This window comes from Pan troglodytes, chromosome 12 (genome assembly GCF_028858775.2).
Source record: "Pan troglodytes isolate AG18354 chromosome 12, NHGRI_mPanTro3-v2.0_pri, whole genome shotgun sequence".
Taxonomy (NCBI): Eukaryota; Metazoa; Chordata; class Mammalia; order Primates; family Hominidae; genus Pan; species Pan troglodytes.
Genome location: NC_072410.2, coordinates 91,457,154 through 91,481,937, shown reverse-complemented (window position 1 = coordinate 91,481,937; position 24,784 = coordinate 91,457,154). Strand labels below are relative to the sequence as shown.

Sequence of the window (24,784 nt, the reverse complement as noted above, 5' to 3'; positions counted from 1 at the left end):
CTAGATCTGCTATTCAGCTGTTACCTAAGGATTTAAATCTTAAATCCCCCAGTGGGATCCAAAGGGGTAAAGGGATTCATCCCAGGGATTCCCTTCACCTCACTCCATATTGAATCCCCTGTTCCTAGATTCCATGCCTTTCCCTTTTTAAATTTTACTCCCTCATTTTGTTGGAGTACATCCTTTAATATCTTCATAAGAAAGGGTACACAAAGAGGAACATCTTTGACACCTTGCATGTCTGAAATGTCTTTATTCTACTTTCACCTTTAATTAATGATTCAGCTGTATATAGAATCCTAATTTGGAAGTAGGCTTTCCAGTTTTTCTCAGCAATGTGAAGGCATTTTACTAGTACATTCTAGCTTCCTGCTATTGAGAAGTCCAATCAATGCCTTTCCAATTCTTGGAGAGTTCTGTTTTTTCTTCCTGAAAATTGTGAAATCTTTTCTTTGTCCTCAGGTTTCTAAATTTCATAACGTTATAACCTGGCATAGGTCTATTTTCTTTCATTGTGCTGGTTATTATATGGGCTGTTTTAATCCCAAAGTGTATGCCCATCGGTTTTGGAAATTTTTTTGAATTATTGATAGCTTCCCCTTCTCTGTTTCTTCCATTCTTTCTTTCTGAAATGTCTATGATTTGGACCTCTTGAACTGATCCTCAAATTTTTTTTGTATTTTCTCTATTTTTTCACATTGTTTTCCATTTTTGGGAGATTTGTCAAGTTTCTTTGAACCCCTCTGCTTTCATAGTGTCAATTCATGAGAGCTCATTTTTATTCTTTGACTGCTCCATTTTAGTAACATTCTGTTCCTTCTTTAAGTTGTAATATCTCATCTCTCTGGAAAGATCAATGGCAGCTTTCTTTTTTTGTTGTTTGTTTTATTTTGGTTTTGGTTTATTTCCCTATGGGTACTCTCTCTCTCCCACAAGTTGCTTTATGTGTCTTTGATAATTTCAGTCTTACTCATCCTAAATGATTTTTCTATGTCTCAATTAATTCTACTTTTGCTTTCCCTAGTACTTTATCAACTTGTATTTCTGTTTCTTTTATCATCTACTTCCCCTGCCATATTGTGAATTTCTTGAGGGCAGAAACAATGTCATAGCCTTCCTTATGTAGCCACCCTAGGCACTTAATATATTTGCTGGATTGAATTGAAAATCTTGTAGGATGTCTGGGGACAAAGACTGTATGTTTTTCAACGTGATTTTTTCCCATACCAGAAAGCATGTCTTATACATGAAGAGAACAAGAAATAAGAATAATTCTTTTTTTGAACAATTTTAACCCTAGATCTGAAGTGTGAAGTTTCCTAACTGAGCCAATTAGGCAGCCCCTAGCAGAGAGGAGTGTGATCCAAAAGGGTAAAGGGGAATGTCGGCTTTTCCTGAAAACTTTAACCTTTTTTTTTTTTTTTAAAGAGACAGGCTTTTGCCACGTTGGCCAGGCTGGTCTTGAACTCCTGACCTCAAGTGATCTGTCTATCTCGGCCTCCCAAAGTACTGGGATTATAAGCATGAGCCACCGCACCCAGCCACCTCTTTTTTTTTTTTTTCAAACAAGAATCTATACATACGTAACTACTATGGTTACAAAATTAAGATTTAAAAAACTGTAAAAAGTGGTACCACCAAAATAAATTTGTTAATTCTCACAATTGACTTTATTTCATCCAAGCCCTCTAGTTATTTTTCTAAACAACTCAATATTCCAAGTTCATCTGCCAAAGCTGTGACCACAATAATGAGGAGTACGTAGCTCCCACTTCTGGTCTTACCCTGGTCATTTACAATGTGACTGGAGGAGCATCAACTGAGACTAAATATAAAAGCACACGATAATTACTGACACATTACTCAGGATTCTATCTTGTGAGAAACTCAACATTGAAGTATATACGGAGACTTTCACTTCCATACTTCCATTAAGTACCACTAAAAACTCTGGAATTCTATATATTTATTTAAAATCAACCACAACAACAACGTAAGAATACTCTGAAAAGTGGAGGAAAAATAAAGGCAGTCCCGGTAGGGACTTTGCAACCCAAGGAATGACATGATGGTGAGTTCCAGGGGTTTCCTTTTTGCCTCATCTATATATCCCAGACTTGGGGCAGGAGCTGGCAATCCAGAAATGCCAATGATGACAGAGACCAAAAAGCTCACTCTATATTCCAAATCCTTTTATCTCTAGCCAAAAGACCAAGAAAAGGGCAGTCTAGCAAAACTAAACACTTTTAGACAATAAGTACCCCAGCCAAACATCACAGAAAAAAAAAATGTAGTCTCATTCCTACTCACACCTGCAAAAGCTCAGTAGGAGCCTAGACTTCCACATTCATGAGGCTGTTATGAGATACCCCAACATTCCTGCTGGGATGGTGCCAGAGGAGACCAGATCGGGAGTCAAGACTTTCATTGCTGATGGCCAGTCATAAGGCTGTACCTACACCTTATGATGGAGTCACTGGAGAACACATTGACTTCCCCACCCACATAACAAAGACACACCACTCTTCCCTTCCTTTCTGGTGGTGTCAGAAAAAGTCTAGTGAAGAGTCAAGGCTTTTAGCACAAGCCAGTGGTAAAGAGGCCACCCACACCATGATGTCCATGGACAACACGTGGAATGTGGATCTCCCACCTCCGCCCAGAAGTAAGAAGGAGTTGTTCCTAACCTGGGTATCAACAAAGGCCAAGTGGAAGATCAAGATTTCTACCTCTACCTAGCAGTGATGAGGTGGCATCCACCACTGCTAGAGCAAGGTCAGAAGGAGCCAATTAAAATAGAAGGCTTAAATAGATCCAAGCTCTCAGAACATCATCATCACCATCATCATCACCACCATCATCTGTACATTAATGACGGGTTTCTCCAAGTTTCAGTGAAAAATCACTTGTCATACCAAGTGATAGGAAGATCTCAAACTTCCTGAATAATAAAAGATAACCAAGAGATGCCATCACTGAGGTGACAAAGATGTTAAAATTATCTGACTGTAGTTTTAATGCAGCCATGAAAAAAATGCCTCCGAGATCAATTGTGAACACACTTGACAGAAATAAAAAGCTTCTAGAAATAAACAGATAGTCTCAGCAAAGACATAGAAGATACAAAGAAGAACCTAATGGGCCTTTCAGAATTGAAAAGGCAACAACCAAAATAAATAGCTTATTGGGTGGATTCAACAGCAGAAGAGAAGGGACATAGAAGAGAATCAGTGAACTGAAGAATAGAATAAGATATATTATCCAGTCTGAACTATATTGAGAATATGGAATGAAAAAAAAATTACAGTTTCAAGGACATTTGGGACTATAACAAAAGACCTAACACTCATGCCATTGGAGATCTGGAAGAAAAGGAGAAAAAGAGAAGAGCATGAAAGTACTCAAAGCAATACTAACTGAAAAGTTCCCAAGGTTTCAAGATATGTAAACCTACAGATTCAAGATGCTTGGTGATCTTAAAACAGGATAAGCCTGAAGAAATCTATGATAAGTCCTATCATAATTAAACTTCTGAAAACTAAAGACAAAGGAAAAATCTTGAAAGCACCCAGAGAATATGACAACTTACCTATAGGGGGAGCCTAATTAGAATGACAAAGGATTTCTCATCAGAAGCCACAGAGACCAGAACGAAGTGGCAGTTTTTCAGGTGCTGAAAGAAACGAACTGTTAACTCAAAACTTAATGCCCAGTAAAGTGATCCTTCAGGAACAAGGAAAAAAATCAAGACATTCTCAGATGGAAAACTAAGAAAATGTGTCCCCAGCAGACCCACAATAAAATAATGACTAAAGGAAGTTCTAAACAGAAAGAAAATGATAAAAGCAGGAAGCTTGGAAAATTAGAAGGAAGGAAAAACACTATAAGCAAAATCATGGGTACAAGCAGTAAGCTTTTCTTCTCGGTTTTTAAAATTGTCTGATAGTTGAAACAAAAATTAAAACACTGTCTTGATGTGGTTCTAAATGAATGTAAAGAAAATATTTAAAATAAAAATAATATAAATGGGAAAGGGCAGAGTCATAAAGGGAGGTAAGTTTTCTATACTTCACCAAAACTAGTAAAATGAGAACTTCAGTAGGCTGTGATAAGTTGTGTATATATAACATAATACCTTGAACAATGACTAAGAAAGCTATGTAAGAGATACTTTTAATAAAAATGGAATATTAAAAAAAAATGTCCAAGTAACCCACCCACAGCAAGGCACACAAAAGAATACAGAGAAATGAAAAGTTGATAGAACAAACAGAAAACAAAAAATAAAGTGGCAGTCTTATGCCTCAATACATCAATCATTATATTATGTATAAATAGTATAAATACAATTAAAAGAGATTAGCAGAATGGATTTAAAAACATGACCCAATTACATACTATCTTCAAGAAAATCACTTCAAATATAATAATGTAGGCAAGTTGAAAGTAAAAGGATGGAAAAGATATACCATGCAAACATTAATCAAAAGAAAGCAAGACTGGCTTTATTAATATGACTTCATATTATAATATAAAGTAGACTTCAGAGCAAATACAATTACCAGAGACAGAGAGAAGGAGATTATATAATGATAAAAGTGTCAATCCTCCCAAAAGACAGCAATACTAATTGTGTCTGCCCCAAATAACAGAGCTGAAAAAGATATGAAGTAAAGACTGGTAGAACTAAAAGGAGAAATACAAAACTCCACAATTACAGTTGGAGATTTCAATGCTCCTCTCTCAAAATTGGTAGCAAAAAATAGACAGAAAATCAGGAAGGGTATAGAAGAACTCAACACCACCATCAGGATCTAGTAGATATTTATAGCACATTAGACATGTGGTAGGAAAAAGAAATGCCTCCCCAAAGACATATTCACTTTCTAATCATGGAACCTGTAAATACTACCTTATATGGCAAAATAGGTGATAAAGTTAAGGATCTGGAGAGAAGTAGCTTATCCTGAACTATTGGAGTGGACCCTAAATGCAATCACATGTCTCTGTAAGAGAGAAGTATGTATAGGTAGACAAGAATGGACACACAGGAGAAGGTGTGGGAAGACAAAGACAGAGATTGGAGTGATGCAACCCCAAGTCAAGGAGTGCCACCAGCCACCAGAAACTAGAAAAGGTCAGGAATGGATCCTTCCCTAGAGCTTCCAGAGGATGTGCGGTCCTGCCAACACCTTGATTTCAGACTTCTGGCCTCAGAACTGTGAGAAAATAAATGTTCGTTATTTTAAGCCACCCAATTTGTGGTGATTTGTTATAACAGCCACAGAAAACTAATACACAGCCGTCAACAGCAAAATACACATTCTGCTTAGGTGCCCGTGGAACTTGTATCAAAACAGACCATGTCCTGGGCCATGATATGAACCTCAACATACTTCAAAGAATTGAAATCCTATAGACTGTGTTCTTCAACTAAAATGGAATGAAACTAGAAATCAATAGAAAGCCTCAGGATACAAAGATAACTGGAATATCTATAAACACCTGAAAACCAAACAGCATGCTTCTAAATAATTAGGGATCAAAGAGAAGGTGTCAGGGAAATAAACAAGCAGACCAAAAATACAAGAAAAAAATGAAATACAACATACCAAAACTTATGGGACCTGTCTAAAGTAGTGCTGAGGGGAAACTTTATAGCACTAAATTGAATACATTAAAAAAGAGGAAAACATTCTCAGATAGTTAATTTAAGCTTTCAACTCAAGAACCTAGAAAAAGAGAAGAAAAATAAATCCAAAGCAAACAGAGTGAATGAAATAATAAGGATAAGAGCAGAAATCAGTGAAATTGAAAACAAACACAATAGAGAAAATCAATGAAACAAAAACCCGGGTCTTTAAAAAGAGCAATAAAATTGACAAACCTCTGGCAAGACAGAAAAACAAAGTGAAGCCACAAATTACCATATCAGGATTGAAACAGGGGCTATCACTACAGACCCTGAAGACATCAAAAGAGAAATAAGAACACACTATGAACGATTCTACACACATGAATTTTTTAATAACTTAGACAAAATTAAATTGAATTCATGGAGATAAAGAGTAGAATGATGTTTACCAGAGGCTGGGGAGGGTAGAGGGACAGGGGATAAAATGGGGATGGTTAATACATATAAAAATATAGTTAGAATGAGTAATATCTAGCATACAGTAGAACAATATGGTGACTATAATATTTTAAAATATATGATAATTTATCGTATATTTAAAAATAAATAAGAGTAGAATTGAAATGTTCCCTAACACAGAAAAATGATAAATTCTTGAGGTGATAGATATTTACATTACTCTGATTTGTTTATCCTGATACACTGTATGCCTGTATCAAAACATCATATGTATCCTATAAATATATACAACTACTATGTACCGATAATAATGAAAAACAAAACATTTTTAAATGAATGTCTCAAAATACAAAACTACCACTTCAGTATGAGATAGATAATTTGAATAGTCCTAGAACTATTAAGGAAATTTAATCAATAGTGTTTTTTTGTTTGTTTCTTTTTTTTTTTTCAAGTATTATACTTTTAAGTTCTAGGACAGATCAACGAGACAGAAAGTTAACAAGGATATCCAGGAATTGAACTCAGCTCTGCACCAAGCCGACGTAATAGACATTTACAGAACTCTTCACCCCAAATCAACAGAATGTACACTCTTCTCAGCACCACATCACACTTATTCCAAAATTGACCACATAGTTGGAAGTAAAGCACTCCTCAGCAAATGTAAAAGAACAGAAATTATAACAAACTGTCTATCAGACCACAGTGCAATTTAATCAATAGTTTTAAGGCTATCAGAAAAGAAGTCTCCAGGTCCAAACGATTTCACTGGAAAATTCTACCAATCATTTAAAGAAGAATTAACACCAATTCTACACAATCTGTTCTAGAATTAGAAGAGGAATTCTAACTCATTTTATGAAGCTAGTGTTATCCTGACACCAAACCCTGACCAAGATGGTATAATTTTAAAAGAAAAAACTACAGAGCAATATTTCTCATGAATATGGATCCAAAAATCCTTAACAAATTTTAGCAAATAAAATTTGGCAATATATTAATTATACCATGACCAAGCTGGATTTATTCCAAGGACAGTGGTTGGTTCAGTGTTTAAAAAAATCAATGAATACAATCCACGATATTAACAAGCTAAAGAAGAAAAAATCACATGATCACATCAGTCAGTGCAGAAAAAGCATTTGACAAAATTCAACACCCATTCATTATAAAGATGCTCAGAAAACACTAATGGAAGAAAACTTTCTTAATCTGATCATGAGTATCTACAAAAAACAAACAAACAAACAAAACCCTACCAATAACATATTTAATGGTGAAAGACTGGATGCCTTCCCCTTAAGAATAAAAACAAAGGAAGGATATATGACCTATAGTTCTGCAAGGTCTGGCTAGCCATCACAGTATGTAAAGAAAAGGATATGAAAGAAAACATGCAGATTGGAAAGGAAGAAAAAAACCATCCCTATTTGCAGATGATAATGATTGTCTGCAGAGAAAATCCCAAGGCATCTACAGAAGAAATCCTAGAACTAATAAATGAGTTCTGCAAGGTCACAGGATATAAGAAACACAAACTGAAATCACAATGAGCTATCACTTCACACCCACTAATTCTAGTGGGTAAAGACAGACAATACCAAGTGTTACTGAGGATGTGGAACCCCTAAAGATTGTTGATTGGAATATAAAATGGTGTAGTCACTCGGGAATATAATTTGATCATTTCTTTTTTTAAAAAATCAGTAGAAATTAGGTAGATCCATTTATTTGTTAAATACAAGAATAATTTTGGAAGGGCTATTTGACAAATTCAGCATTAACTGCCAACTCTATAGACATGTTTAACAAAACAAAACAAAAACCAAAAAAAAAAAAACAAGGCATTTACTCTTGGCCCTTTTAGTACAGGCAAAGTGTCCTATTGCATCACAAGTGCTAGTGATGCAGTAACAGGTCCAAGGGCATAATATCAAAGATGTTTTTTTCCAACTGTGATTTACTTGAAAAATAACATAATACAAACATATATTAATGGCTATCAAGACCACCAGTGATCTGCAGAATACCTAGAGGCCTACCTACTTAGAAGGCTGAAACTAGTAAAGCAGTATTAAAATCAGTGTTTTTATTCTTAGATTCACAATGACAGAGTGAGATTTCTTTGATTCCAATTTTATGAGGTGTGGTGAGGAATTGAGAGGAGATATTGGGGAAGACTGGCAGTGTGTCCTGAGTTAGAGTTGGGAATGTGGCTCAAATTAATCAATATTCGGATTAGGATATTGTTTTAGAAAATTTTAAATGTGTCCTAAATTGTGGCATATTGAAAAGGATATTAAGGAACAATGATTCATTAGCCCTAAACACATCAATGGGCTTAAGAAATAAGCAGGGATGGGGGATGGTGAGGCAAAATGAGGTGAAAGAGAAAATGGTAAGTGGAAAATATGCTTGAGCATTGAGAATGTGAAAAGGCCACCAGAGAAACTCCTTTAGTTATCACTCAGATGTGCTCTTCCCATTGGCTACCTGCTCCTGATCACCCAAACACCAGTTTTAGAGCACAGGAGCAGTAACCCCCTTTATCTGCAATTTCACTTTCCGTAGTTTGTTAACCAAGGAAGCCTTGGTCCAAACATATTATGTGGAAAATTCCAGAAATAAACAATTTATGTTTTAAATCACAAGTCGGCCGGGCAAGGTGGCTCATGCCTATAATCCCAGCACTTTGGGAGGATGAGGCGGGTGGATCACCCGAGGTCAGAAGTTCGAGACCAGCCTGGCCAACGTGGTGAAACCCCGTCTCTACTAAAAATGCAAAAATTAGCTGGGCGTGGTGGGGCAGGGCGCTTGTAATCCCAGCTACTTGGGAGGCTGAGGCAGGAGAATCACTTGAACCCAGGAGGCGGAGGTTGCAGTGAGCCAAGACTGCACCACTGCACTCCAGCCTGGGTGACAGAGTGAGACTCCATCTCAAAACAAAAAATAAATAAAATAAATCACAAGCTGTCCTGAGTGATGAAATCTGATGATCTCCTGCTCTGTCCTGTGCGGGATGTGAATCATCCCTTTGTCCTGCTTATCCACACTGTGTACTACCTGCCCCTTAGCCGCTTAGTCCCGCCTTGGTTGTCAGATTGAAAAAACATAGTCTATAAAGGGTTCAGTACTATCTGAGGTTTCAGGCACCCACTAGGGTTCTTGGAATGTATCTCCTCCTGCAGATAAGGGAAGATGACTGTATAACGAGGGGTTCAGTACTATCTGAGGTTTCAGGCATCCACTGGGAGTCTTGGAATGTATCTCTTGCAGATAAGGGGAGACTACTGTGTTACATTTCAGCTTTCATAAAACTTTACTAATTTGGATTAAGAACACAAGCCTGATTTAGTAAAAAGTATCCATAAATATTCAGAGGTATAGTTTTGTTTCATCAAGTAAAAAGAGCAACTAATTCCAACTGTTGAAGTAGTAACAAGTAAAGGCTTCACCAGGCTTGCCTTGATGAAGAGTTAAGACATATTTTTAGGTCGACAGCACAAGATTGCTGAATAACTTGTATGCTACAAACACGCTCCTTCCACTCATCATAACAGCCCAACAATCTTTACTATTCCAACTTGCTGAGAACCATGTCAGATGTTGCCTTCAAGAATGAAATGTTTCTCAAAACTGTTCTATCAAATTTAGTAGCTATTGGACATAAAACAGGTAATTATTTCAGACTTTAGCCAGTTTTCATGAAGTATTTATCTCCAGCTTCAGTTTATTCCAACATTTATTTATGAAAGGACAGTTATTAAAATCAGCCATTTCTCAGACTGTAACTTTGAAATCATAAGAAATGGACAATTAAGCTCACTAGTCAAAATCTTGATTCAAGTGATGATCCAATAGCTTATAAATGTCTTCAATAAATGAAGCTTTGAAGCAGAACAAAAAACAGAAAAATCTAAAACCTCTCTATCCCAAGCACCAATAATGGAGGCTAAGCAATTATACCTACAAATCCTTAATGACAGGTCTCTCCTGATGAAAAATCCTGAGATTTAAGCACTGTGACTTACAGAAGGCAGGTTGGCTTAATGAGGAAATTTACTTTCAATAAAAAGACAATCAGCAATATTTTATTTTGGACACTTAGCATTTCACAGATCCTCAATATGTTTTGAGGTAGGTCAAATATTAATAGTGTATTTTACAAACAAAACTCAAGCAGATGCTTTGTTACTTGTCCCAGACCACAGAAGCAGTTCTATCATGGTCAGGAATAATACGGTCTCTCTGATCTTTCAGATTAATCTTTCATGTGTGAATTTAATGGTAATCGCTTGCAAATATTCATGAAAGAAACAAAAGACTAGATATAGAAATTCTACTTTGGGATATTTTAAACTCCTTAAATTTATCCTAGAATGAGTATATACTTGCTCTTGTTACAAATATATATATATATATATAACTGATCTTTACAATTACAAAGGAGCACAGGATTGACTACGTTGCTTTTCTGCCTTTTGGGGTGAGTAGAGCAGGAAGATAATCAGCAAGCTTTCCTCAGAGCACTAGGCAGCCTTTAACTGAAGGTGCTATGTTCGAGGCACCATTGACTATGATTTGGGATCACAGGGGAGCAGGTGTGCTAGTGGAACCAGGATTCAGAAAAGATGTCTGGATCCAAAAAGGGGAGGCTCTCTGCAAGTCACAGATGAAGAGAAAAACCATAACATCTCAAGCTACTGATCCTGAGTATCACACTATGGCATTACAACTACTTGTGAGAGGAGCTCCTACAAGAGCAGTAAGCTTGTCCCAGTAAAGCCTATTAAAGTTCTTACTAACTAGATAAGCCACAAGTAAAACTAAATTGGTATTTTATTAAAGTGACATCTATAGAAGCAAATATCTAAACATTTTTAATATGAGTAAGTTTTACCTGTCATGTAAATTCCTCTCATTGTCACAAGCCTAATTCAATTAGCTCGTCATAATTCCTAAAATAATTTACTAAAATTCAGCTCATCTTGACATAGATTCTTGAGCCAGTATTCCAAACTGTTTCATTATAAAGTTCCTTTTATTTAAACAATTGTAGAATATTAGTAATAATAAAGCCCAGCTCTCCCAGTGCCTGCCGGGCCGCCTCCGCCCATGAAAATGCGATCATTTCTTAAAATGTTAAGCTCACCACAGATTCAGCAATTCTATTCCTAGGAATTTACTCAAGAGAAATCAAAATACATGTCTACATAAGGCTAGTATGAGAGTGTTCAGAGCAGTATTATGCATAAAAGCAAAAAACTGGAAACAACACAAATGTCCATCAAGTGGTGAATGGGAAACAACATATGGTATATCCCTATGATGGAATATTATTCATCAATGAACAGGAGTGACGTAGTGATACATGCTATAATATAGATGGGCCGGATGCAGTGGTTCCCGCCTGTAATCCCAGCACTTTGGGAGGCTGAGGAGGGCTGATTACTTGAAGTCAGGAGTTCGAGACCAGCCTCGTCAACATGGTGAAACCCTGTCTCTACTAAAAATACAAAAATTAGCCAGGCATAGGGGTGCATGCCTGTAATCCCAGCTACTTGGGAGGCTGAGACAGGAGAATCGCTTGAAGCTGGAGGCAGAGGTTGCAGTGAGCCAAGATCGTGCCACTGCACTCCAGCCTGGCGACAGAGTGAGACTCTATCTCAAAAGAAAGAATAATAATAAAAACATAGATGAACCTACAAAACATTATTCTGAGAGAAAGACACCAAACAGAAAAAACTACATAGTGTATGGTTCTATAAAATTTGACTTGACTACAAAACGGAAAGTAAGATTAATGATGACCTGGGCCTATGGAATGGTAATGAGAATGACTACAAATGATGCAAGAGATCATTCTGGGGTGATGGGAGTTCAAACACTGGATTGTGACAGTGGTCTAACAACTCTTGAAATTTACTAACAACCATTAAATTATATACTTCAAATGGATTAACTTCATGGTATGTCAATTATACTTCAATGAAACCATTTTTAAAAAAGCAATTCGAATTATTTAAAATTAAAACATCACAGAAATGTGTAACACAGAAAATGACAGTGTGTACCCCTCTCAATACCATTCCAATCATTGTTAATAATTTGATCATCACTGCTAACAGTTTGGTATATGTTCCTTCAGACACTTTTCCATGCATGTTATATATAGTAATATATATTAGTATTAGTTTATATGTTACTGTATATATATATATATATTACTATTCCATGCATATATACACACACACAATGCCACCACACTATACATAAAACATTGTAACTAACTTGCTAGCTTGGCAAATTATCTTGAACAGGAAGGATGGGTTTTTAACCAGAGAAATAATACGATCATCATTGTGCTATAGAGATTAATCGAGGATGGGAAACCTGAAGGTGGGGACCCATTAGGAGACTACTGCAACAGTAGCAAGCAGGGACTGGGGAGGCCTGTGCCTGTGTGGGAACAGGCTGACCTCGAAGTCAGCTCTGGGTGCAGGGGCGGCTGCAGGTCCTACTCACACTCTGAGAGAGATCCTGGGTGTTCCCCACATTGCTGAAGTGATCCACCTCAAGAGCCACAACCATCCCAGTCTTCATGAAGCCAACCTGATAAAAGGAGAAAGGAGAGTGATTTATCCTAAGTCCCGTTTCCCCCACCTCTCTGTCTCTCTCTGATCCTCCCTCCCACTTATGTCACCTGGAGGAAATAAACAGAACACCACATCATCCCATGAAAAAAAGCTGACCTTCAGAAGTCACCAGAAGGTAACAAGTGAAGAAGAGAGGAACTGACCTCTCCCCAGTGGCACACACTTGGCTCCCCACCCCTGGAAGCCCTTGTCCCCACACCCCTTCTTCCTGCTACCGGCACCTGGCTTCTGGTCTAGGAGGGGAGTAAGGAGGTTGGAAAGAGAAGGTTGGTCACGATAGGGCGGGGGGGAAGCGCAGGGAAGAGAAACTAGGAAAGATACCGGACTGTCTCCTCACAGATTTTGGTCAGAAGACAAAAAAAGTTGCATTTCACAGGAGCACGCAAATCCTTGACCTTATGTACACTGTTAAAATACCCTTTACAGGCTGTTTTACACATATGGAAACTGGGACCCCAAAAGATCAAGGAATCCTCTTCAGGCCCACAAGAATTTGGGGCTAAGAGAAATATAATCCCTTGCTGGGAGTTAAATCATGAAACAAACTCAGAATAGGTCAAAGGCCATGTTCAAGGCCAATTCATGGAGAGAGAGCTCTCAGGTTTCTAGAGCTAGGCGGAGCCCCATAAGGCTTTGCTGATGTGTACAGGGAAAGGGTGCATTGGTCATCCACAGAAACCCAGAAGAGGGACTGTCCCAGAGAGAAGTGTGGACCATGTCCAACCATGGTCTGGAAAAGTACATACCCATCCTAACATCTTGGGCCTGTCCAGGCCCCTGGGAAGTTTTATTTCTCACAGTAAATTACTAAGCTGTCATTCCAATTTTTACATCACGCCTGTGATCATGTTAATGTTGGGCTACCAAGCGCGATGGTTTACCCTGAGTCTGCTGGTGAATCATGTTTCTGAGCCTGACCAGACTCAGAACACAGCAAATCCACAGAAGTCACGAATGCCACCCTTGGGAGATGGGGTGCCAGCCTCCCTCAGCACTACCTTTCTGTGTTGCTGTTAGCCTATTTGAATTTCTCTTCTTGCTATATCCTATTTGAACTTCTACAGATAGGCAAAAAGTAAGAGTGCAGCTCAGGATGCCTGGACATTCGGTCCCAGGTTTCCTCACAAAATGGCACATCCCGCCCCAGCACAGCCCCAACATCTAGAACCTTGTATCTGGCCAGGAAGGGATGTCTGCCACCAGTTATCAGCATGTCCTCATCACGGTCCAGCATGCATCGCACAGGGCGGCCGGTCCTGGGGGTTACCGACAGTGTTAGAAGTCTGTGAGCCTTCAACAGCAGCTCAGCCCTGCAAGTCTCAGAATAAAAACAGCCGGGAAGCCATCTTTCCCACCTGCACGCTGAGCAGACCTGTATAGGGCTGCTTTGCCATCTAGGCACTGTGCTAGACAAGGTGGAGAATATAAGGAAGCGAGGTATGTGCTTTCCTTTGGAGAGCTCACAGCCAGTAGGAGAGATCAGACGTGGATACCTGTGCCAGACCACAATGGAACAGGCGATGTTACCCTCCCACTATGCCCAAGGGTTCTAAAAACAGAGGGCTGTGAGAATTCAAAGCAGGGGGAAACTAATTCTAACAGGGGGAAGTCCTGAAAACCTTCCTGGCACAGGCAGCCTTATTCTTCTTCCCAGAGCCAGATGGGAGAAACAGGCTTTGGAACTCACTTATATGCAGCCAGGGCCACTGCCGTGGACACCACAGTGCTCCGGGTCTCCTTGCCTCCAAAGCCTCCTCCCATTCTCTTCACTCGAACCACAATCCGGTTTGCTGGAACCCCCAACATTTTTGCAACAAAGCTCTGTGAGGGAAAGACAGAATATTCACACTGAATCCATTACCTGAACTTATTTCAGGCCTGAGGCAGAGCCTGTCCAATATGCATGGACCTAATTACTGCTGCGAATTCTGAAACTCCTTGATTGAAAATCCCATGCAGCTTTGTGGTTCGTGATGCTGGGGCCTGCCAGACTGAATTCAGCATTGGTTTTTAACCAGAGGGCAAGCAGTTGGTCACAGAATACTTTTAGAAACTTATTCTGTCTGACCAGGTGACCAGCGTCTGGTAGATCATGAGAGTAGGACCAGCTGCCGAAAACACTGGCAACCGCTGTCACATTACAGGCAGTAGAGAAACAAAGAATATTTGAGCTGCTGTAGATAATTTAGTGGTCCCTGTGGCTATGACTTAATCCAACACCTTCATTTTACATATGAGGAAACTGAGGCAGGATATGACTTGACCGAGGCCATAGGCACTGAAATGATAACAGCCAACATGTACCAAACTCTAGTCTAAATATTAAAACTCACCTAATAATTATGACAACCCACCCAGGCCCCATTTTATAAATGAGAAAACTGAGGCTGAGAAAGGTTATGGAACAAGGTCAGTGATACCAGCTTGTTGGTGAAAGAGTCTGGCTCCAGGACTATGACACTCGAGTACCCTCTGGACCAGCCCACATCTCCCTCTTCCCGTTTCCCACATGGCCCTCCTGGTCTGCTAGGAGCTCCCCGCTACCCTGACAGCCCCTTGAGCTGACCCAAAAGGCATCTACCTGGGTCTTCATGGTGTTCTGTGTAGACACAAAGAGCTCCATCTCCCCTGCCTCGCCTTTTGGAACAGCAATGGTGCAGTGAGTCTCCAGGTAGAAGTGCTCTTGGCCACCGATGTATATCTCCCCTGAGGAAGCAGTGAGATCCCTCACAGTGAGCCCGGTGCTGCAGAAGGGGCCAGCTTGCCTAAGGAGAGAGTATACTCTGCCAAGTGGCCTGGGCAGGAAGCAACTGATCACAGGGCTACCTGAGGGGTAACCTCAAGGTTTCCCACTTGGGGTGGAAAAGGATCCCAAAGTCTTAGGTATCTGGGAGCTGAGTGCTCCAGCCTCATCCCCACCCCCACAACAAAGAAAGAACGACACTGAAATGCATCCAGTCCAAAGTTCTCTTCTCACTGCAGCTTATGGAAATCAAGGATTTCAAAAACTGTCATTGTAAAATTTTGGAAAAAGTAAAGCAGGGATTAATAGATGTGATTGAAACACTGAAAACCAGAGCATGTTCCAGAACCTAAGCTACCAGGCCTGGTGGAGAGTCGGCTTCATACCAGGCTTGGTGGAGAGTTGGCTTCATAGTGACTTTGCAAAGCACAACAGCCAATGTAAAAAACAGTTCCAAAACAGGTAGTCAGCTGTGTTGTCCTGGGGTGGAAGCAATGGATTGGATTTCACAGTGTCAGAGACAGAGGTGGAGGGAGAGCAGGGCAAAGGGAAGAGGAGGGAGGATGCTAGTTGAAGATGCGTAAGGACTGCCTTCAGGTAGGGGGAGGATGAGAATTTATGCGGTTAGAGGCCTAGCAGACCTAAGGCTGTCAGGCATATGTGGCTGTTATCATCCCTAGATGGTCTTCCAGATCAGAATACTCTAGAATCATTAGGTCCAGCCTAGAGACAGGAGAGTAGAGATTAAGATAACTGAAGCTCTTTCCCAGCCAACTGTCTACTATTTTGCTACAAACGTAAGAGGGAATCTTCTGTCAGGAAATGTCTGGAAATCACTTCCCTGCTTAAGGTTCAATGCATATCTCTTGAATTTAATTTGCAAACCAGGGCCACCCCATTCCCACTGCGGCATGGAGCAGCTCTACCTGACACAACATTATCTGCTTCGGAAAACCCCTTCTTTAGGTCCCCTTTCTCGATCTTCAGCTCAGGTCCATAAAAGGAGTTGTTCTTTATAGCATCCTGAGGATCACAAAGAAGTTTCAGAAATGTGGCTTTTAGCAGGGAGGGAAAGATAGCTTCTGATTAGGGAAAGAGAAGCTCTCTGAATTGTTGACTCTCTCTTTCCATAAATGAATCTCTATATGCTTCACAGACAGACTTGAAGTAAGCTCTACTGTAGCCCAGAGAATCATATTCCTCCATTTCCTCAGCTGTAGGTGGACAACCCTGGACCTCGAGGAAAAGCAAAGAATACCACAAGGACCAGATGGAGGTAAAATTTTGAGAAGGAGGAGTTCAGTTTGGCTGTTGTTAGTGGACTGGGCATAAGATCATAAAGGGGAAGGTTTCATGGGACCCCAAATCCCAGGGTTGAAAGGGATTTAAAAACCCATCTAGTCAAATCCCTACCTGCTGCTCAAATCCCCTCTAGGGGATCCTAATACATGCACATCCAGGGACGGGGAGCTCACTCCTCTACACAGGCAGCCCATTCTCAGTTACCTCAATTGTGATAATGGCTGGTAGTTCTTCATAGGTGATTTTCACACCTTGGGCTGCTCTCTGTGTGTGTTCCGGGGTGTCAGCAACCACAGCACCAATGATATGCCCAACACAAGTAACCTAGTAGCAGAGACAGACTGTTAAAGAACGCAACCAGGCTCATGGTGAAACAAATTATTTTTGGATTGTTCAAAAAGCCAAAAGAAGTCCCTGCCCTCACAATCAAAGCACACTTTAGGAATGCCCTGGGGCCTCTTAATTTCCTTATCCTACTGATTGAGGATCACTAGGATCAAGATGGCAAACACATTTCATCTCAAGGGCCAATTCTGAGTATTTAGTACTGGCAGACTATTGAGAAGCTGAACCAGATAGAATGTGGCAATTGATTCCTTGTTTGCCATGAGCAGAAAGGGGGATATGGCACCAGGAAGTGCATTTGTCAATTCGGATTCACTCCAACACCATTGGTCTTCCTATGGAGACTCAGAAGGCAAGGCCGCATTTGGCTAGTTACTATTGACAGATCATGACTAACCTTAGGCCCTGACCCCCAGTTTTATTTTCTTTTCACCACACCACTCTCTTTTATGTTCTATTTCCCAGATTTATACCAAAAGCTTCTCAAAGGCTGTAAAGGCTGTAAGCATCAATATAAGGCCTGTAAGACACGTACTTACAAGACATGATACTTTAAGTATCATGTCTTATACTTCAACTAATACCCAAAAGCAGTAGCTCTCAAATACTGGTTCTTAGACTTGATGACCCATGAAAATATTTTTTAAAATTTATATGATAATGATTGTTGTTTTATTTTGTTTAATAATTCAGTTTCATAAAAGCTTAATGGATCTCCTTCAGAGATAATTTTCATCCAACATCCCCGAAAAAGTAAACAACAAAAAATTTTTGTCCAACACATCACTTTAGAAGACGAGGTTTCTGACAATAGGAACCAACAATTAGCATGCATGTCTCTGATAATTATCTCTTGTGGCCCAAATAAGCTATTGACTTAGTTGGTTAGTGCAATGGTGGTTAAATCTGGCTGTTGGTTATTGCAACGGTGGTTAAATCTGGCTGACTTTCACTAGCCATAATGCTAGCACTGCTCTGAGAAGCTCTTAAAGTATGTAAAGCAATTTGTTCTTCTATGAAATGCTCTCCTCATGGAGTCTTTGTTCTCATATTTTTAGTTTTTTGTTATCTCCTTCACTTTTACGTCAATAATAAGATGAATTCACTCTTCAGAAGTACCCACGCATGTCTAATTTGCAACATTTGATGTCTATTGGAATTACAAAATGACTGTCGAGAACTATCTTATGAGTAAAATATAAGGACTTTTGTAGCAGCTGTCTTAAACATTTGAAAAATTTTGTTTGTTGTTGCAGAATTCCATATAGTTGAAATCAATAGATAAACTTTCATGTAAGTGAATTACCAATTCACGTAGTGGTGGTATTGTGATTTCTAGTTAGTGTATTAAATGTATTCTTATTTTATTTTAATTAAAGAGCTTACTGTTGTCCCTTAAGAACCCAATTGTTAGTTCAAATGCAATCACCAGTGTTGTTTTACTGCCACTTTGGCATAGAGACATCCTGCCATGTACAAAGAGCAGCCATCAATTAAATAAACAAGTAACATATTCTATCTTTTTGGATTGTCCTGAATATGGGCCAACTGGATGATGGCCACAATCCATGCAAATGTATAACCTTTCCAGATCAGGAGTTTGGAGCAATGTACACAAATTAAAACTTCAATACTTATTCAATTTACTTCATATAAAAAAATCCAAGACTTACCTTATCCTTCGCAAAGACTGTCTCATCATTACAAATTCCAGTTATGTTACTCCCAGGAACATCATCAGCGGAAATGAAACAAACAAACCCTGGCACCTTCTTAGCTTCTGATGTATCTATGGACCTGCAAGAATGAGTGGTGTGAGGGGCCAGGTCAGCAAGCTGGGGCAGGGGACCCATCACCTGGTTGGACAACCTTGTTCTTATTTTGATTGGCTTGGCTCCATCCTAATTCCTCGATTCTCTGCTTCTTTTCTATTAGATTCTAATTCAATTATATTCTATTCTGCAAATGTTGATTAAATCCTCACCATGTTCAGGCCACTATGATGAATGTTGCTGGGGATATAAAGTGAATAAGCCAGCCAGGCACAGTGGCTCATGCCTATAATCCCAGCACCTTGGCAGGTCAAGGTGGGAGGATCACTTGAGCCCAGGAGTTTAAGACCAGCCTGGGCAACATAGCAAGATCCTGTCTCCATTTAAAAATAAATAAAGTGAATAAGGCAGGCCAGGCCTCTTTGGATGTTACATGATGCCCTGTCTGGTCTCCAAGTACAAGCAAGCCATATCAGAATGAACAGCACTTACTCTGGAGCGCTCTGGCTCATGCACACATCACACCTAACTCCCTTCCAAAATCAGCACACGGAGCCCGGCTGTGCCACTGATCCAATGGCCCTGAACAGCTTCATAAAGCTGGATTTGTCTCCCCACATTCATTGTGCTATCCCAGCATGACAGGGCATCCTACCATAATTAGGCAACACGAACCTCAAAGGGAGAATGCCTGACTATATGATCAAGGATAACAGTCTCAACTATGTACTCATCACACTGGCACATGCCCCCATGGGGAAATAGGGCAACACATTTCAGGGAAAGGTATGTAAACTGCCCTGAAGTACTAACCATCGTCCAAATGCTTAATCCTCACAAGAAACCCTGAAAGTACTTATCCTAATTCCCATTTTATGTTTGGGGAAACTCGGACTCAAGGAAGTTAGGTAGTTTTTCCAAAGTCACTAAGCCAGAAAGCAGCGTGACTGGGATTATTGGAACTGAGGTTAAGTTAGGAGGGTTAAGCTCTGTCCTGCCAAACCCACTTCCAAGTGTGTGCAGCCCGGGAAGGCCCCAACTGTTGCAGTTACAACAATGTCAACCCCCTCATCCTCTTCCATCCATTCACACATTGCTTGGATGGAGGTGGTTTGAGTGTAGACAATGTGAGTTATGGTATTGTCAATATGGGCTCAAGACAAGGAACAAAAGGGAAAGAATGTATCCTATAGCTGCCAACCATAGGAACTTAAACACTTTTTTTTTGTTTTCAGGGACCTGGACAAGTTTATTTATCTGTTAGATTTCAGCTGTGCCTGGTTCACCATTCCTGGAGGGAGCCTGTCTCCAAACTAGGAGCAGCAGCAGAGAAAAGACCAATGATAAGGAAACCTGATTCCTATTCCACACAGTGGGCCCAGGGAAGGGCTTTTCCTAGCTGATCTGCTCAGCAGGGTATGTGTCTAACGCCCACCAGGAAGTGAAGTTCACACTCTCTGGCTTGAACATCCTGAGGTAGCACAACACAGTTGCTCACGTTGCTTGGCTTCAAATTCCAACTCTGCCACTTACCAACTGTGTGGCCTGGGGCAAGTAACATACCCTGCTTGTGCCTTAGTTTCCTCATCTGGAACAGAGAGATAATAATAGGACCTGCCTATAAGGTCTTCCCCTCTCTCTAGCCTGGGAGGTCCTGGAGGCACCTCATTATCTTTGCATCTCCATGGCCTAGCAGGGTGAGAGAAGTCTCCTGGGTACTCCCAGTGGCCCCCTCACAGCATTCCACCAGCTCCTCCTGGCGGTGACACTCACTTGATCTTGGCGTGGGCCCGGGTGCTGGTGACCAGCCGGAGAGACAGCTCATTCCCGTAGCGAGGAATGTCGTCACAGTACACGGCCTCACCAGAGGCCTGCATGTCCGCTGCCAGGTGGGGCAGGGGCCGGCCCACCATGTCCTCCTCAGACTGACCCTTGGGCACCTCCTGGAATGACAGGGTCATCAATCAGGGTGAGCTGCCAAGGACACTGCCCTTCTACGGGCCCAGGGGACACTGGTGAGCTTCAGACTACATGGCAAAGGACACCAAGGGGTAAGAATAAAGAATTCAGAGGGGCGTGGGGCAAAGGGAACAGGAAGGTGCATAAGTGATAGCAAGGATGGTCCTAGTGTTGTTATATAAAAGAACAACAAGAAAAAGAAGAACCTACATTTCCACTAACTGGGGATTGGGTAAATAAATTATGCAGCCCCATATAACACAATAGTATGCAACCATTAAAACATACTTTTGAAGAACTTTAACTAGAAGGATTGTTCATGCAAGCATAAAAACATGACGCAAAACATTTGTGTTTGTGTTTGACAATAATTCAAATTATGTAGGAAAAGATAATATATGCTATAAATATAGTATATACATGTACATATACACATAGGAAATAATGAAAAGAATTAAACAAAAATATAATAATAATTTGCTCTTGGAGGTGGACTTTTTGGTGATTTTTATTTTCTTCTTTATGCTTTTCTGTATTTTCTAAAATGTTTTAAATTATTGGTTTCATAATAAAGTTCTGTTTTTGTTTTACAAAGTAATCATAACAATGGCTAATGTTTATTGAGTGTTTCACCATATCCCAGGGACCATCTAAGCAATTTACTTTTATTAACACATTTAATCCTCAAAACCATCTTATGAAACAGGTATGTGATTATCCACATTTGCAGGTGGGTATAATTAACTTGCTTAAGAGGCACACAAGGGAATAAGTAAGTTGTTCAAGGTTGCACAATTATGAAATGGCAGAGTGTGGATACAAATTCAGGCAGTCAGGTTCCAGAGTTCATGCCTGGGACAACTACACTCTAGTGTGCAGGGGGCAGTAAATTGTGGCATGGGGGCCAACACAGGCCCACTGCCTGTTTTTGTAAATAAAGTTTTATTGGAAGGCAACACACTCATTCATTCCTGTTTCTCCTGTGGCTGCTTTTGTGCTACAATGACAGAGTTGAGAAGTTGCAATAGAAGCCATCTGGCCCACAAAATCTAAAATGTTTTCAGGAAAAGTTTGCTGACCCTTTACGTAGCACCTCTCAAAAAGCTGGAGCAGATAGATGCTTTGTTTGTTTGTTTGTTTGTTTTAGTATGCTCAAGAAGACGTCTGGCTTTGCACATTATCCATCACGTAAAAAAAAAAAAATCTGTAAGGAAGAGGGGCAGCTAAGAGTTTAATCCCAAAGAGAGAAATTTAGGCAAACAAGGGAGAAATAGTGACATTAACATCTATACGATTCCCATTTTCTTCACTGGGTATTTACGCACAAGAGTAAGGAGCTTTATGCACCTATATACAATTCAAGTTAGTCATTAGCCGATGGTCAGCCACTAGCCAACTCATGTGGCCTGCAAAGTCCCCTGATATTAGCCACACACTGACTGTACTCACTTGGAAGAGCTGGACATCGGCTGGGGGGTCTCTGTGAAACAGTAAAGTTGCACTGGCGAAAGTGGGGTCCAGTTTACCACACTTCTGTGGAGACAAGATAACAGAGGTGACCAGGATTATATTTCAATAACTGATTCCTTCGTTGCTTGTCCATAAAAATGACCAAACTGATAACTGATCCCCTTGTCTCTTCACTTCATACCCCTTTGAGTGCTGGCTGGATCTCTCAGCATCCAAACATGGGCTCTGAGAGCTCAGAATTTAAGAGCAGCCTCAGCTTCACTGCTAGCCCCCCAGTGTACCCTGTAGACTGAATGGTCTGTACTTTCTCCAACACCCCAAACTCTTTCCCTTCTTCTTGCATTTATGCCTGCTGCTGTCTCTGTTGGGAATATCCTTCTCCTCCTTCCTTGCCCTCCTCAATTCCGTGGGAAGCATTTAATGATATGGAAAATGTTCACAATATAATCCCAATGGAAGCAGAGGGGGATTTAAAGCACTATATGCAGTGTGGTCCCAAGTCTATTTAGAAAATAATATATCCACATCAAAAGATAGGAAGATGACAGATATTGATAGATGGATGGAAGGACAGATAGAAACAGAGAGAGAGAGAGATGGGGAGACAAACAGTATGACAGATAGATGGACAGATAAATGCAGGAAAAAAGATCAGAGGAAATAACCAAAATACTTAGCAGTGGTTTTCTCTGGGATTTGAGAGTAAGAGTAATTTTAGGTTTTCTTTATCCAATCCTGTATTTTTAAAGTTTTTTTTTTTAAAGAAGGATTTATCTCTGCTGTCCCTGCATCAGTGACATCCTCTCTGCTTTGGGCTCCCTCCACACTCCATCTCCGCAGTTGTCTCCCAAGTGTGGCCTTTATTGTCCATGTTCTCCCCGACACTGAGCTGCCCCCTAGCACCTCATGCAACCTGGCATAGGATAGGTGCAAAATAAATTCTTGGTGAACAAATCTCAGGAGCTGGGCCCCACCTCAGCCTGCACTCTCTCTTGAAGACACATCCTATGCATTCCACAGCCTCCTGGCTATTGCAGCCCCACCTGACATTCCCATTCCACCCTACGTACTCATCACACTCTGCATTCCCTTTCTTTTTTTCCTTTCTTTCTTTCTTTTTTCTTTTTTTTTTTTTTTTTTTTTTTTGAGACAGAGTTTCGCTCTTGTAGCCCAGGCTGGAGTGCAATGGCATGATCTTGGCTCACTGCAACCTCCACCTCCCGAGTTCAAGCGATTCTCCTGCCTCAGCTTCCCACGTAGCTGAGATTACAGGGCAAGAACCTGTGTCGCCAAAGCCCAGCCCAGCACTCTGCCTCTAAGCCAGCTGGTCACTCCCATTTCCATGATTCTTGTGCTGTGACCCTGGTCCCTGCTATTCTGCCCTCAGATGTCCAGAGGAGAGGAGCAAGTTTACTACCCAGACCAACTTCTTATATCCCCAAACATGCTACAGAGAGCCTGTGCCTGGCCAGGCCCCACTCACGTCTTCCAGGTTCTCTTGGCCCAGCTTCTGAAGGACTGTCAGGTAGAACTTGAAGAAGAAGCTGAGGGTGAGGGTGCACCGGAAGTCCACCATGCCGCCAGGGGCATCGGGAGGCAGATGCAGCTCCTCTGCCAGTCCTGCACACACGTCCTGCAGCAGCTCCTCCTGCCAGAGCCTGCCAGAGAGCAGGGCGTGGGACAGCGCTCCTGCCCAGCCCTCCAGACCCCTTTGTGTAGAGCTGTGTGCCCAGGGCCTCGGAGCTGTACAAAGCTTGGTTCAAAATTTGGCTTGGATACTTAGAGTTGGGTGACTTTAGGCAATTTTAATTAACCTCATTGAGCCTGTTTCCTCATCTTCAAAAACAGATACAATTTTAAAAGACCACCAAAATAATAACAGTTAAAATCTATCAGGTCCTCACAATGTGCCAGGCAACATCTTAAGTGTTTTATATGAATTCTCACTTTTAATTTAAATTTTAAAATGTAGTAAGGAAAATTCCTACACCCATTTACCAATGAGAAAACTGAGGCACATGGAGATTAAGTAACTTAACTTATGTTATCTATTTGGTAAATGACAAAGCCAGGAATTTCAGAACCAAGGAACCAAACTCCAAGTTAAGCTTTATTGATCCTATGTGGGTGCTGTAAGGATTTCCTAGGATAATGCTAGTGAAGTGTTTGGTACAATTTCTGTTATATAATAACCATAGAAATAGTAATAGTAGTAGCAGTAGTACTAATCACAGCCATAGTGGTAGCAATAGTAGTAATAACAGAGCAGTAGTAGTAGCATCAGCATCAATACTACTAGTAATAATACTAGCAACAGCAGTAATAGTTGCAGTAGTGGTAACAAGATAGATAGTAGTAGTAGAAGTAGTAATAGTTATAGAAGCAGTTGTAATAGAATCAACAGCAACAGTAGTAATAATAGTAGTAACAGAAGCAATGC

At 40.5% G+C, this 24,784-nt stretch overlaps 1 protein-coding gene across 2 annotated transcripts in view; it reads right to left on the bottom strand.

Annotated features, from left to right (window-relative positions):
• XDH (xanthine dehydrogenase) overlaps nucleotides 1-24,784 on the bottom strand; it is an 80,328-nt gene that overhangs the window by 17,114 nt on the left and 38,430 nt on the right. For both annotated transcript variants that reach the window (XR_678027.4, XM_525729.7), the window contains exons 15-24: nucleotides 23,828-24,002; nucleotides 22,324-22,407; nucleotides 20,689-20,858; nucleotides 18,817-18,940; nucleotides 17,003-17,122; nucleotides 16,423-16,519; nucleotides 15,335-15,459; nucleotides 14,441-14,574; nucleotides 13,922-14,009; nucleotides 12,623-12,709 (exon numbers count right to left, since the gene is read on the bottom strand). Coding sequence is in view for 1 of the 2 variants with exons in the window: in XM_525729.7 (XP_525729.4) it covers nucleotides 12,623-12,709; nucleotides 13,922-14,009; nucleotides 14,441-14,574; nucleotides 15,335-15,459; nucleotides 16,423-16,519; nucleotides 17,003-17,122; nucleotides 18,817-18,940; nucleotides 20,689-20,858; nucleotides 22,324-22,407; nucleotides 23,828-24,002 (1,204 nt within the window). In the remaining variant the exon portion in view is untranslated. The remainder of the gene's footprint in view (nucleotides 1-12,622; nucleotides 12,710-13,921; nucleotides 14,010-14,440; nucleotides 14,575-15,334; nucleotides 15,460-16,422; nucleotides 16,520-17,002; nucleotides 17,123-18,816; nucleotides 18,941-20,688; nucleotides 20,859-22,323; nucleotides 22,408-23,827; nucleotides 24,003-24,784) is intronic.